The sequence below is a fragment of the Melozone crissalis genome, unplaced genomic scaffold, assembly GCF_028551555.1.
Source record: "Melozone crissalis strain CALT ecotype California unplaced genomic scaffold, PUWL_Pcris_2 ptg000068l_1, whole genome shotgun sequence".
NCBI lineage: Eukaryota > Metazoa > Chordata > Aves > Passeriformes > Passerellidae > Melozone > Melozone crissalis.
This window is the reverse complement of record NW_026535846.1, coordinates 4,770,276-4,785,000: the sequence shown is the minus strand read 5'-3', so window position 1 is coordinate 4,785,000 and position 14,725 is coordinate 4,770,276. Positions and strand designations below refer to the sequence as shown.

General features: G+C 51.3%; 1 protein-coding gene across 11 annotated transcripts in view; it reads right to left on the bottom strand.

The window, feature by feature from the left end:
- The window catches only part of ARHGEF9 (Cdc42 guanine nucleotide exchange factor 9), a 164,956-nt gene that overhangs the window by 39,307 nt on the left and 110,924 nt on the right, over positions 1-14,725 (bottom strand). For all 11 annotated transcript variants that reach the window (XM_054289847.1, XM_054289837.1, XM_054289841.1 and 8 more), the window contains exons 3-5: positions 9,996-10,187; positions 4,915-5,094; positions 2,308-2,540 (exon numbers count right to left, since the gene is read on the bottom strand). In XM_054289847.1, the coding sequence (XP_054145822.1) occupies positions 2,308-2,540; positions 4,915-5,094; positions 9,996-10,187 (605 nt within the window). The remainder of the gene's footprint in view (positions 1-2,307; positions 2,541-4,914; positions 5,095-9,995; positions 10,188-14,725) is intronic.

Genomic DNA, 14,725 nt, shown 5'->3' with positions numbered 1-14,725 from the left:
CCTGTGGCTGCTGAAGGGGAAACCCAAAACCTGTGGGATCCCAGAGCTGCCTTCTGATACCCCGAGGTTCCCACCAGTCCATTCCAAGTTTGATTTGGTCTTTGGAAAAGCAGGAATTGGATCTGAAGCCAAAGGCTTGTGCAAACTGGTGATCTGAGGCTACCCTGAGTCACTCAGACTTGTAGGTCAGGTCAAAGCAGATCAATGCATCTCTGCTCCCATCACACTTCTGCTCTGGGCCTGGGAAAAACAAGCCATCAAACACTTGCAGAAGTTTCTGAAACATCTCTGCTCTTTTCTATTCTCACTTGCTTTTAAATGGGTTTTGGAAAAAGTAAGAAAATTGGCAGGGCAGGAACAAATCTGCTCTCACAGGGCCTGATTTTTCTTTCACCTTATTTTCACAGCAGTAAATCCCAAGTGGTATCACAGGCACTGCTCCTGATTCACACTGTCAGGCAGCCAGGCTGATTGTCCTCAGCAGCAGCAAAAGAGATGCTGGAAATTTTGGGAAGCAATCAAACTTCAGGTGCTCCTCTGAACCCAAACTCCACAGCAAAACCACGGATGGGACTGGGCTGAAAAACTGAGCAGGTTTGGAGCTCTCCCCATATCAGGCTCCAGCTGCAGACCCTGGCCCTGTGCTCACTGGGTGCCCAGGGTCTCCCTGGGAGCAGGGAAGGAGCCTCTCAGACCACTGAATGCTAATTAGGTAATTTTTCCAGTGTAGCTGGTAGCATCAGAAAGTACAACCAAGGGTAATTAGTTCACATGTCTGATCAGAACAGAGCTGAGTGTGCCTCCATCGAGAATTGCTGCTTGGAGAAGACTGAACTGTCTGCTAACCCTTTGTCCTGCTCCTGTTTATCCAGGATGTCACAGGGACAAGAGCTGGACAGAAAACCCCAAGCCCTGGGGGTGGGGACAGAGCAGTGGACAGAAATCCCAAGCTCTGTTGGGAAGCAGCACTGGGAGAAAACCCCAACCCCTGTTCAGGGAAGGAGCACTGGAGAGAAAACTCCAAGCCCTGTGTAGGGAAGGATCCTTGGGCAGAAAACCCCAACCCTTGGGTGGTAAGGAACACTGGAGAGAAACCCCCAAGCCCTTTGTGGGGAAGGAGCCCTGGTCAGAAAAAGCCAAGCTCTGTTGGGAAGGAGCACTGAGCATAAAACCCCAAGCCCTGTGTAGGAAAGGAGCACTAGACAGAAAACTCCAACCCTTGGGTGGCAAGGAGTCTTGGACAGAAACCCCAACGCCTGTGTAGGGAAGGAGCCCTAGACAGAAAATGCCAACCCTTGGGTGAGAATGAGCACTAGACAGAAAACCCCAACCCTTGGGTGGTAAGGAGCACTGGAGAGAAAACCCCAAGCCCTTTGTGGGGAAGGAGCCCTGGGCAGAAAACCCAAGCTCTGTGTAGGGAATGAGCCTTGGGCAGAAAACTCCAACCCTTGGGTGGGAAGGAGCACTGGACAGAAACCCCCAAGCCCTGCTGGAAAGGAGCACTGGAGAGAAAACCCCAAGCCCTGTGTAGGGAAGGAGCACTGGAGAAAAAACCCAAGCCCTGTGTAGGAAAGCAGCACTGGAGAGAAAATCTCAAGCTCTCTTGGGAAGGAGCCCTAGGAAGAAACCTTCAATCCCTTTGTAGGGAAGGAGCACTGGGCAGAAAACTCAAGCCCTGTGTAAGAAAGGAGCACTGGAGAGAAAACCCCAATCCTTGGGTGGGAAAGAGCACTGGACAAAAGCTCCCAAGCTCTGTTGGGAAGAAGCACTGGACAGAAACCTCCAAGCCCTGTAGGGAAGAAGCACTGGGCAGAAAACCCCAAGCCCTGCTGGGAAGGAGCACTGGAGAGAAAACCCCAACCCCTGTGTAGGGAAGGAGCCCTAGACAGCAACCCCCAAATCCTGTAGGGAAGAAGTACTGGACAGAAAAACCCAAGCCCTGGGTGGGAAGGAGCATTGGGCAGAAAACCCAAGCTCTGTGTAGGGATGGAGTCTTGGGCAGAAAACTACAACCTGTGGGTGGGAAGGAGCACTGGACAGATCCCCCAGCCCTGCAGGACAGCAGCACTGGACAGAAACCCCAACCCTTGGATGGGAAGGAACCCTGGACAGAAAAACCCAAGCCTTGGGTTGGAAGGAGCACTAGACAGAAACCCCCAGCTCTTCAGGGCACAGCCCTGGACAGATCCCCAGGCCTGGACAGATCCCCCAGGCCTGGACAGATCCCCAGGCCTGGACAGATCCCCAGGCCTGGACAGCTCCCCCAGCCGTGCAGGGCACAGCCCTGTCCCCGTGCCCGCAGGGTACCTGTGCTCCTGGGCCGTGTACTTGAGCAGCTCTGCCAGCTGCAGGGGGTACTTGCAGATCTTCTGCACGGGGGTGAGCAGGAAGCCGTCGATGGCGATGTCGATCATCTGCTGCAGCAGGCGGCACGCCTCGAAGAAGTGCTGGTACCTGCTGTCCTTCATCAGCTTGGAGAGCTCCATGCACGCATCCAGGTGGTTGTTACAGTACTCAGAGTAGATCCAGAAGCCGTCTTGCTGTGAGGGCAGGAGGAGGAGGACGGGTCAGGCGGAGACCTGGCTGATCAATGCCCCACCAGGGCTGGGAAGGGCAGAGTTCTGTGGGATCTGTGGGGCTGGTGGGCCCACAGGGAAAGGAACCACAACTCTCTCCTGGAGGGAGAACCCTTCAGGCCACTAGGGTGAGAAACAGGCTTCTCCCAGCCTTTTCCCTTGCTGTGATATGCAGATTCAATGTACCCCATTGGCCCTGGTGTCCTGCCCTGCCTCTCAAGATCCCTACACAAACCCCTGCTTTCCCTGCCTAAGTGGCTCTGTTGTCACTGAACCTTCAAGGAAGAAGCTCAATAAAACTCTCCTTGGAACCCCACACAAAGACTCCACCTCTCCTTCTGTGTCTCCTGCATCCCAGAAGAGCTGAAATCATCCAGCATGAGCACAGACATGCCTGTGCCCCCCAGGTGTCTTTTTCCAGACCCTTCTTCAGGGAGGTCACAGCACTCTGAACAACACTCATCACAACAGGGATACGGGGAGAAACTCCTCTGGGAGGGTGGGGAGGCCCTGGGATGGAATTCCCAGAGAAGCTGTGGCTGCCCCATCCCTGGAAGTGTTCAAGAATGAGCTTGGAGCATTGTCGTCTGTAAAGGTGTCCTGCCCACAGGAGGGTCTGGAACAAAATGATGTCCCCAACCCAAACCAGTCTGGATTTCCAAGAAAGCACAGCCCAAGCAGGAGGAAGGACAGATCCTGCAGTGCTCCTCCTGTTTGGAAGAGGTGCTGGGAAAGGAGGGACTGCAGAGATGGACCTTCACTCTGACACAAACCTGAGGTCTCTGCAGGTACAGGTGTGTTAATGTGAGCCCTGCACAGAGCTGTGCTCGCTCTCAGCTTCAAATCCTGCAGGGAGGGTTGAAAGGCACAACCCAGTAGAGCTCTGGCTTTTGGTAAGACAAGAGGACAACCTTGTTATTTCTAGAGCTCTTTCCCTGAGCCTGAACACCTGGCAAGTGTTTGGGGGCTGGGGATGTTTTGAAATTCCCTTTATCAATGTGGAACTCAAGGCACTGTGTAGATTTCCCCAGGAATAGCGCCCCAGAAAACACTAAAAACAAACAAAAAACCCACTGACACGTGTGCTCCTCCACCTTTTGGACTGGTCCAACAAGTTTTCTGGTGTCTATTTTGTTGGAATGTCCTTTTTCTGCCTTCACTGACCACAGACTGTCACCTTTAACTTGGGCTTGATTCGTCTGGGCCATGCAGACAAGGCAATGAAAGGGCAGAGGAAGATTTCCCTGGGCAGGAGATGGGCACAGCCCAGCACCACAAATTAACTCTGAAACAGCCCAGGTCACAGGCAGGTGTTGCAAACCAGCCAGTTCCACCCAGCTGTGGTCAATGCCTTCCAATAAAAGGACAGATTCTATTTAGCCAAGACATGCCTGCCCAGCAATTGCTTCTCAATCCCTGAGGGTCCAAACAAGCTGCTTCTCTGGGAACAGGGATCCAGTGTCCTTCCCATCCCCAAAGCTAACCCACACATGCACTGACAGCTCTCTCTTCCTGAAGAAAATGAAGAACAAGATGCTTTGGAGATCTCTAAACAGGATCTAAATATCCTCACCCCTCAGTTTCCCAAATGGCTAAGCAGGGACAATTTATCAGGAGTTTATCAGCCAGCTCTCAGCCCCTGTCTGGTGACAGGCAAGTGTCAGATCTTCCTCCAAATCTCAGCAGCAATTCCTGCTATTGTCACTATCAATGAATTGACAGCACAGCCTCAAGTCATGACATTTGAGTTACTGATTCTCAGCAAGATTTCCTACATCTCCCTAGCACAGAGGTGGAATGTGATGCTGCTTTCTGCAGGCTCTGATAAGAACCAGCCATGTTAACACCTCATGCACCGTCTCAGAGGAAACCCCAATGAGAGACCCAGGGATGTTTAAAAGATGCTGTGAAACTCTTTGGGGATGTCCTGCTGAAGTTTCAGGAATGTTTGTCAGGAGTCTCCCTGATAAGCAGTGAACTGCTGCCCTGACACAGCACAGGAGCTGCTCCCCTCTCCCTCCAGGAAAGCCTCCAGCTCCTGGGCTGGCATTTGTTTGACATTTCCTGCCATATTTACAACATTGGCCAATTTATCAGCTCCTGCAGGAGGTGGTTTATGGAACAGTAGGATGGGCCAGGCAAAATCCTCTAGTATCTTCCAATCCATGTGACTCAGGTGTACTGGGAGTTATCCAACTGCAATCCAAGCTCTCCCTCCTCTGTATCTCCCCCGGTACATGGAGCAGCCTCTGATCTGTTGCCAGAAGAGGTTCCTACCTTTGGGGTTTTCCCTCCCTCCCTCCCAGCCATCCTGGAGGGACAGTGGCAGTGCACTCACGTGTTCCAGGAAGCAGGGCCCAATCTCACTGAGATGGGGGTCCTCGTTGTTGTACTGCTTCTCCAGGTCCCGCACGAAGCCCATCTGAAATCTGTAGATGTCCTCAATGTTCCCAAAGATGATTTTCAGCTGCTCGTCACTGAACATGTCCCTCCTCTTCCGGCACTGCTTTAGGTAACCCTGGGAGAGTGAGAAAGGAGGATTTGCAGGGAGCAGCCACAGCCAGGGCACAGGCCCAAGGAGGGAGCTCAGTGCTCCTGCAAACCCCACTGCCCCAAACACCTCCTGCTGTTCCAGATTGCAATGCCAGATGTTTTCCATTACCATCTGTATGGCAGATTACCTTTGTCAAGTGGGCAGTTTGCCTTATCTCTCTCTTTGAGTGACCACAATCACACCTCCCTGGGAGGGGACATCTGCTGATAACAGCTATTGAATGTCCCTGCATGGCTGATAAGAACTACAGCATCCCATTGGGAGATGTGAGCCCAGAGGGAGGAGCCAAGCATTGCTACCCAGATATAATCCAGAGGTTTTGAGACACCAGCACGGCTTCTCCACTGGATTCCCCAGAGGAACAGCAGCTGCCTCTCCTTCCCCTGGATCTTCAGAGGAAGAATCCATCCTTCTCTACAGGATCCCTGCTCCAGCAGAACCACCCCTGACACTGCAGGAGGGCTGAGCCACAATTCCAATGGGACTGCTGCCAACAGCCTGACCCACAGGGTGTCAGGTTGGGTTCTGACTCTGCCAGTGTTGTTCTAGTGTACTGCATTGTTTATTTTATCCTTTTATTTTTTTCCCTTCCCTATTAAAGAACTGTTATTTCCTGCTCCTATATTGTTTGCCTGAGAGCCCCCTAATTTAAAATTTATAGCAATTTTAAATTGCTATAAATTTAAAATTTATAGGGGTGGGGGAGGGTTTACATTCTCCATTTCAGGGGAGGCTCCTGCCTTCCTTAGCAGACTCCTGTCTGTCCAAACCAACACACCTACCCAGGTCTCCTACAAGCACTGCTGCCTCCCCATCCTTCCAGTGGCTCAGCCTCCACAGAAAGCTGTGAGGGGCTGTTTGAGCCTGCTCTGATTTCTCCTTTCAGCTCAGCAATCAGGACAAGGAAGCTGTTTAGTACCATCAGCAAGTTCTGTTTAGTATCTTTATCAACCACCTGGATGGCTGATGGAGTGCACCCCCAACAAGTTTGCAGCTGATGTGCTGGAGGGTGGGAAGGTTCTGAGCAAATCCCCTCATCCTCCCACACTTCACCTGTCAGGATGATCATCACTGAATCACACAATTTTCAATGTTTGAAAAGACCTTTAGAATCATCAAGTCCAACCAGAAGGATTTAGACTAGAAACTCTGCAAGGCCAAATCTCAGATGTTGCAACTGCCCTGGTCTATTTAGCAGCACCCTGACTAGAAAGAAACAACACAGGGGTCATCAGGAGATGACTGTGCTTACTTTGCTTGCCTTTATTACACAGGAAGGGGAAAAAATGAAAGGAAGAAAGCGCCAGCAGCTCCAGTGGAATGGCTAAATTTGGGAACTCGGGATGCTTAGTCACACTGCCAGCTGGTGACATGCAGCTGCTGGGCCACAATGAACACTGGAACCCTGCAATGAACTGTCCTTCAGCCTCACCATGTGGTTCCTGGCAGGGACAACTTCAAACATGAATGGGAAATGCAACTCTGGCCGACCTGGCCTGGACCCAATCTCTGCCATGTGCAGCTCAGCTCGGAGGATGCCATCACCCTGAATTTCCTGGCATTTCAGCTGAGAAGTTTGGGTTATGGAACACCTTCTACACTTCCTAATCTAGGTCTCTCTTCCCCCAGGAGCTCCTTGATGACTCATTTCCCTGGGTTTCCCCCTCTGATTTTCCAAGGCCACGAGGAATGGGAGCAGGCTTCTTCCCACGCTGCGGGATGGTCACAGGGCAAACCAAAATCCAGACTGGGGAGAAATGACACAGAGCATCTCTCCAGGCAGATTTTTCTGTTTAACTGATGATCTCAGAACAGCCTGGGGAAAAATCCAAGGAAAAAGCCAGGAAAAATCCCTCCCTGTGCCCATGGGGCAGTGTCCCCTCCCTGTGCTCTGTGACATCCCTCCCCTCCTAAACACAGGAATGTCTCCCAGCCCCGGGGCTGCCATTGGCTGCAATTCCCATCCTCACTATTCCCACCCTCCCTGTGCTGCTTCATCATTTCTCTGGAATCACGTGTCTGGAGGAGCTGAAACAGCACATTTCTGTGCAGGCACCTCTGAAAGCACAGGGAGAATAAAGGAATGTGAGGAGTTCCCAAGCCTCATCCTCTCTGTGTGTTTGAAGGTGGTTTCCAGCACAAGACAGGAAAAGGAGCCTGAAGATTCACCCATAACATGCAGCAGAGGAGGCTACTGCAGAGTTTTTCCAGTAAATTTACTTCTGTTACATAAAACAATGTCATCTTCCTTCTGCTCATCCCGTCAGGTTTGCTCAGAGAAGGGAGAGCTGACTGATGAGCAGATGTTGGAGAGTGTTTTGCTCAATGATACCTAAAAATAGCTGCCAAACTGTCTGGCTTTAAAGTACTTTTCCATGTAGTCCCTGAAGTATAGGCCAAAGTTGGGCAGGACTTGCAGGAGGTTAAGTGCTAAGTTTTCTTCCCCCCACAGTAGGCCTTAGAGACAGCCAGGAGAGGTGGTCAGTCTGTCCGTCCATCCATCCATCCATCCATCCATCCATCATCCATGCATCCATCCATCCATCATCCATCCATTCATCCATCCATCCATCCATCCATCCATCCATCCATCCATCCATCATCCATCCATCCCTCCTGGTGCTGGCCAGCTCCTGAGCTCCCTGCCTGGCCAGACTTGTGCCATGGGTGTTGGGAATAGCCAAAGGGTGTGCAGTGACACAGGAGCAGGGGCTGGAAATGCATCCTGAAGCAGAGGGGAGCAATGGGAGGGCTCTTCATCACAACCCCCCAGGAACAACCTCACATCCTCAGGTGCCGCCCAGGCGTCAGGATTTGTTATTTGTTATTCACCGCAGCTCAGAAGCAATAACCACACACAGCTAAACTCAGCACTAAACCAGGCTCAGCCCAGCCAGAGCTGCTCTGCTATCCCCCCCTCTCACACCTCATCCTTCATCCTACACCTAAAACACCCTAAGACAAAGAGCCTGGGAAGAGGGGATGTGGCACTGTCAGAGCAGCTCACAGGGGCTGTCTGCTGCCTGCTCGTGCTGTGGCACAAACAGCAGCCCTGCCCACCCTACCAGGGCACGGGGAGCCCAGCCCAGCCCAGCTCTCCCAGCCCAGCCCAGCCCAGCCCACCTCTCCCATTCCAGCCCTGCTCACACCCTGCTGTTCCAGCCCCCAGCTGACAGAGCTCAGGGAGCCTTGCCCAGCAGAGGGATTGCTGGGATTAGACTGAGCATACTGAGCCTCTCTCCAGCAAGGCACAGCCCGTCGTGGCACAGATGAGAATGCCCATTTCAGCCTCCTCCCTGCTTAGCTGAATCATTTCCTGGTGCTCTACCTGCAGGTGAGATTTATCCCCTCAATCCCAGTCTGCATCACACAGAGCAAAGAGAGAGCAGAGCTTTCTGGATCTCTCCTGTCTGGGACACATCATTAGGGGCAGTAAATCAGTGCTCCCCCACTGCAGCTGAACCTGTCTGCACCTCCTGAGAATTCCAATTGGCAGAAACATGGTGACATGGCTGGAGATGCAAGTCAAGGTTTATTTTAGTTTCTTTTGTTTTTGTTTCCAACAGAAAAGTGCAAATGCAGGAAAAGAAACAAAATGTGGAGAAGTGTCTGCAGTCTTCCCTTCTCCAATGCAAAGCTCTCTGACTGAAATAGCACATTGAAATTAAGCTCATTTGTTCCCAAATTGAAATCCCAAGGCTCTTCCATATTTGAGAAGTGTCATAGATGCTTTTTGGATGGCTGCTCTGCCTTGCTGGGAGAAAAGCAGCAAGGATGAAGGGAGGAAGACATTCCTCTAAGCACCATCCCCAGGGGGCTTCACCACATTGACTGGGCACAGGCTCACTAAATCCTAAACATTGCGAGGGATGAGCTGAAAGCCATCCCCAGACTTTGATTTCAGGGCTCACAAACTTCTGCCTCTCAGTGATAAGGACATCTCCACACACAGTGCCCAACTCTGGCACAGCCACGTGTTCCCCTTCCCAAACACCCAGCACCACAGCCTCTGCACCTTGGGCTCAGCTCAGGGCACTAATCCTGAACCTAAGGGGTTGTAGGGGTTAATTGCAACCTAATGAACAAGAACCAAGGTGGGGATTTATGGGGTCGGTCACTAAAGTCCATGGCTTGCTGGTTCCCTTCTTCATTTCCCATGGTGGGAACGTTTTGCCCTCAGTCTCGCCATGAAAAAGGCAAATGGGGGCCATCCTGAGCCAGGGGAAATTGTGAACCCGACATGAAAGGCACAGATGACATGGGTAACTGATTGGTTTAATTACAACCTAATTTCCTCAATCACAAGTTCAAAAGTAGATGGCATTGGGTTTTAATTAAGAGGGCTGCTTGAAGGATCTCAACCTCATCATGTTTTAGTCAAAGAGCTATGGAATAAAGGTCAGGAAATTGCACTTTTGGTTAATACAAACTAAAGGAATTACCAGATCCAGCAGGAAATTCTCAGAACTGTCAATACATATTGACGGATGCTGCTCCTCCATTAGACACAGTCCTCAGACACTTCAGCTTGTTCCCAAATCACCCAGGAACAAACCCAGGCTCGGCCCCTGCCAGTCCCTCACCATGGGCAAGTGTGCCCAAGATCCAGGTACCTCACAGATGTCCCTGAGGGGTTTGATGCAATGGGAATAGCCCCAGGCCAGCCCTCATGTCCTGTTCCCAACCCCCATGTCCTGTTCCCACTCCAGGTACCTCACAGATGCCCTTGAGGAATTTGGTGTAATGGGAACAGACCTAGGCCAGCCCCCCACGGGTGCCCCAGGTACCTCACAGATGTCCCTGAGGGGTTTGATGCAGTGGGGACAGCCCCAGGCCAGCCCCCAGAGGTTCCCCAGCTCAGGTACCTCACAGATGTCCTTGAGGTGTTTGATGTAGTGGCGCTCGGTGCTCATGATCTCGTTGATGACGTTGGCTCTCATCTGGTCGCGGTTCTGCACGGTCCTGCCCAGGCACAGGCAGTCGGCGCTGGGGTCCAGGTGCCCGTTCTGCACCTCGCTGGTTCCCTCCTCCACGCCATCCTCCTGGTTCACCCATAGCTGGGGACAGAGGCAGGCACAGGGATCACTGCCAGCAACAATAATTCCAGGGCTGCAGGGCCCTGGGAGATGTTGGATCCACCCATGGAGGGTGCACACAGCTCCCTGCCCACCCTGCCCAGCTCCATACTGGTGCAACCAGCCCCAAACACTCCCCACACACTCCCCACACACTCCCCATCTCCTTTGCAGTGCTGGCTGCTCTGACCCCAAATGTGAAAGCCCCCTGTGACAGGGTGAATGAGTAAATGCTCCAAGAGCTCGCAATTGAGAGGGACACGAGTGAGACAGGGCAGCCTGAGGAAACTGCCGTGCTGGTGGCAAGCACACTGTCCCAGCTCCTGCCACCCCCAGCTGAACACAGGATCCTCTGGGAGCAGGGCTAAGCCCTTCCCAGGGGACTGATTCCACATGGAGATATGTCCATATGGATTCCATACGGAGATATCTGGCTGGTCCAGAGATCTGAAGTGCTCATCAGCTCTGGGCTATGTTTCTGGAGCTCTGTGACCTCCCAGGCTCTGAAGGAGCCCTGATTCCATTTCTCAGCAGCTTTCCCCATCAGCTCACAGGGACAGCCCTCCTGGCTCAGGCACATCTCAGCAGCCCAGCACTGGGATCCCCAAACCATGGCACCCTCAAAGAACACAGAATGGACACCCCTGAGCAAGGGTCCTAAACCTGGGGGCTGAGGGCAGCTTGGGACATGTGCAAAGGGCACTGAAAATTACAAAAAGCAGTGAAAAATGATCTGTGTGTTCTCAGCACACTGAAGCTGCCTTCCAATATCAAATAAAAAGCATCCATAGAAATTGCAAATTCCACCTCTCCCCTGTGTGTCTGAACCAGCCTGTGCTCTGCACACACCATACGGATCAAGGGCTCCTTCTGTTACCTTTTCCCACAAAAGCTGCTTCAAATAACTCTGATTGACTCCTATTGGGCTCAGGGTAGTTTGTAAACAAACATTAAATAAAACTTAGAGCTGACAGAAATACCTCTGTCTTTCACAGACCACCTCAGCTGTGATGGAAATGAGGCAATTTCTCTCCTCAGTGTTTGAAGTCCCCAAATCCTGGGGACTTTCAAACTAAAAATACATTTTCCTGTGAGCAGTGGAACTGTCCACACACAGAGTACAAGCAAACCAGGCAGCATCATTAACCTGATCTTCAGGCTTCCTTTCAATGTTAATAGTGTTTCCTGCTTCCCCATTATTCAGTTTAAACTGGGCTTTGCACAGATTGTAAAGGGCAGTGTTCCTGTAAATGAGGAAAGTAAAAACCTCCAAACCTGCCCCTGCTCCTTCCCTGCATTCCCAACCAGCAGCTGTCCTGCTAAACCACCTCTTGCAGCTCCCACGTTCTGCCCTCCCACAGGGAGTTGTAAAGGCCAAGAAAGAATAAAAAACAAACACCAAAAAAACCCAAATTCATCTCTTCTTTAGCAGGATGTTAATGATGCTGCAAATCTGGGGGATCAAAAAGGGGTTTTGTAGGATTCCTGTCAGCACTGGGAGGCCTGGCTGAGCCCTGGGTCACTGTGAGGGAACTGCTGATCCAATCCCACCAAACACAGTGGAATCCAGCATGGAAAACCTCTCCTGGCATGCTGAAACAAATGTCTTTTGTTCAGAAAAACAAAAAAATTTTTAGCCCAAAATCTGGCTAGAAAAGTGTCTCTTTCAGCAAGCCCACCCTCCTCTGGAAGAGGTTTGGGGTTTGAGGCAGAGCAACACCCCATGAACATGAGCAGTGGTTTCTGCTGAAAAATAAATAAAATTTAAATAGATCAATAAAACAAGTGTTCCTGCTGAGCAATGCCCCTGTTGGGGTAAGGGACAGCAGTGCCACCAATGTGCTGGGAAAACCTGGGGACACCCTGAGAAGGGAAAATGGGTCCTGGCAAGGCCAGAATGGCACAGGGAGTCCTGCAAGGGACATGTCCTGGTGGCAGCTCCATTGGCATTCCAACAAACAGATGTGAAAATCCAGCAGGAGCAGCGTGGGGATCAAACCCTGTTGGTTGAAGTTTAAAATACCTTCCCTCCCTGCTTTTCCTCTCCTGCAGAAAGGGATTTTGCAGCCTTCCCAAACCCAACAGGAACAGCCTGTTACCAAGTCTGATGACATTCCTGCCAGTTTGGCAGCAGAGCACATTTTTAAAGCTCTACCTCCTGGAGTCAGGTGATCCTGAGAAAAAATTTGATTTTCACTTAAAAAAGAAGCCAGAAAGATCTAATCATTACAAGGCATGTGTGTGTAAGCCTGAGTCATGAATCCTAAAGGCTTTGAAACTCCAAGGCAGATAGCAAACTTACAAACTTCCAGGATTCCTCAAATTCAGGCTGCCTTTTGTGCACAGGAGGAACACTCCCTCCTTCCTCATCTGCAAATCTCAGGAGTCCTGCTTTCTTCTTTAATGAAATTTTTGCTCCTTCCTGCTAGAATCCATGTTCCCAAAAGGAAAAAAAAATTACATTTCTAGTCTAGATGACTTCTGCCTTAGATTAAAAACAAATGCAACAATTTTATCAGCTCCAGAGGAAGCTGAAGGTGCTTCCACCCTGCACCCTCCAGCCCCTGCTGCTGGAGGGATGAATCCCACAGTGCTGTTCAAACACTCCTGTTTCCATCTAAACCTCTGAAGTTCTCTGAAATTCCAGCAAGGATCCTTCTTCCAGGGCATCATTTGAAGTTGGGACCATGAGTAATAAAAGCTGAGGTGCAGTGGCAGCTGTGGCACTAACTTTGGGCCAGTCCCTGCAGCTGGAGGAGGTTTCCTCACCCAAACCCAGGGATAACCATGGAAAATGAAAATATTCCAGGGATAATCATGGAAAACAAAAATATTCCAGGGGTAATAATGGAAAATTATAATATTCCAGGGATAATCATGGAAAAATGGATGGAGCTGTTGAAATATGGGCTGAAATGCATCCCCAGGCTCTTGCTCTCACCCAGGAGCAGCACCTGGTGAGACATCCTGGGGCTGGGTTTGCACATCCAGCTCTCAGCACTGGGGGGGAGCTGGGCCGTGCTGGGCCAAGGGGAGGTGGCACCCCAAGGGTTAACTGTGCCCCCTGTCCCGGTGCCACCAGCCCAGGCTGGATCCCTGGGCCTCAGTGATGGAGTGCAGTGACAGTGAGGGGGCACAGCCACACTGGGGAGATGCTGGCCTTGCCCAAAACTTCTGCAATGTCACATTGAGTGATTTGGATAAAGCTGCAAATGCTCCTGTTTTAACCCAGCACCTCTGACAGGGTCATCCCTCTGTTCCACACACCTGGGGCTCCCAAAAATGCCTGAATTTCCCTCCCTCCTGTGGGGAACAGCTGAGCTCCCACTCCTGGAAAAAGGTCTGTGTGCTCCCCATCTCTCCAAAGGGACACAAAGGCACTGCTGCCCCTCCCTCCCAGTGCAAGTATCTCCATTCTTTGAAAAGAAACTTCAGAACTCTTGTTTTTCCCAGTTTCATCCCACCTCAGGATGGGTGGCTGCCAGCCCTGTGGGGATTTCTAGGAATGAATAATAAATAATAAACAATAATAAAATAAATACAAACAATAATAAATCCAGGGTCTCTTCAACACCTCTGCAATGAAAAACATCAGGGGCTGTAAAATAAAACAGCAATGGGAGGGCTTCCCCCAGGCCATGAAAAACACCCAGCAACCAAACCACCCAGCCCTGAGAGCCACTCTGAGCACTTTGTATCAAGAATTAATTACAGAAATCAGTGAAAACTACAAGGAAAATCTAGTTGCTAAATGCTGGTCCTACGTGATGTTTCCCATTGAGAGGCCCCTCCATGTGGAGAGGAACAGACTTATCATGAGGCTCCCAGTCCTGTTCCAAAATTCAACCCTAATTGGGAAGTCATGACCAGCTCTTGTGTAATGCAAGAACTTGCAGAGGCAGATAAAAGTAAAATAATCACAGAAAAAAGGCCCTTTTCCCTAAGGAGCACTTCTGGGAGCCAGGGAGAGGCTGCATTGTGCTCATTCATGCTCTCCATGAGGGACATCCTTTGGAAAGGGAAAAAGGGAGAGCCAGGGAGCCCCAGGCCAGGCAGGCTCACCCCAGAGCCCAGCAGGAGCAGATTCTGGAAAATCTGTTCAGGCACGTGGAGGGCAAGGAGAGCCTTCCATGGGGAGAGCCACCAGAGCTTCCCTGAGGGCAGAGTGTCCCTGACACATCCAGTGACCTGGGACAGGGTGTGACAGAGCCCAGAGCCCTGCCAGGGCCTGAAGGGGCTCCAGGAGAGCTGCAGAGGGACTGGGGACAGGGATGGAGGGACAGGACACAGGGAATGGCTCCCAGTGCCAGAGGGCAGGGATGGATGGGATATTGGGAATTGTTCCCTGGCAGGCTGGGCAGGCCCTGGCACAGCTGGGGCTGCCCCTGGATCCCTGGCAGTGCCCAAGGTTGGTTGGAGCTTGGAGCAGCCTCGGATGGTGGGAGGTGTCCCTGCCCAAGGAATCTTAAAATCCCTTCCTACCCAAAGTTGGCTTTAAACTGAAAGGGAGTAGGTTTACA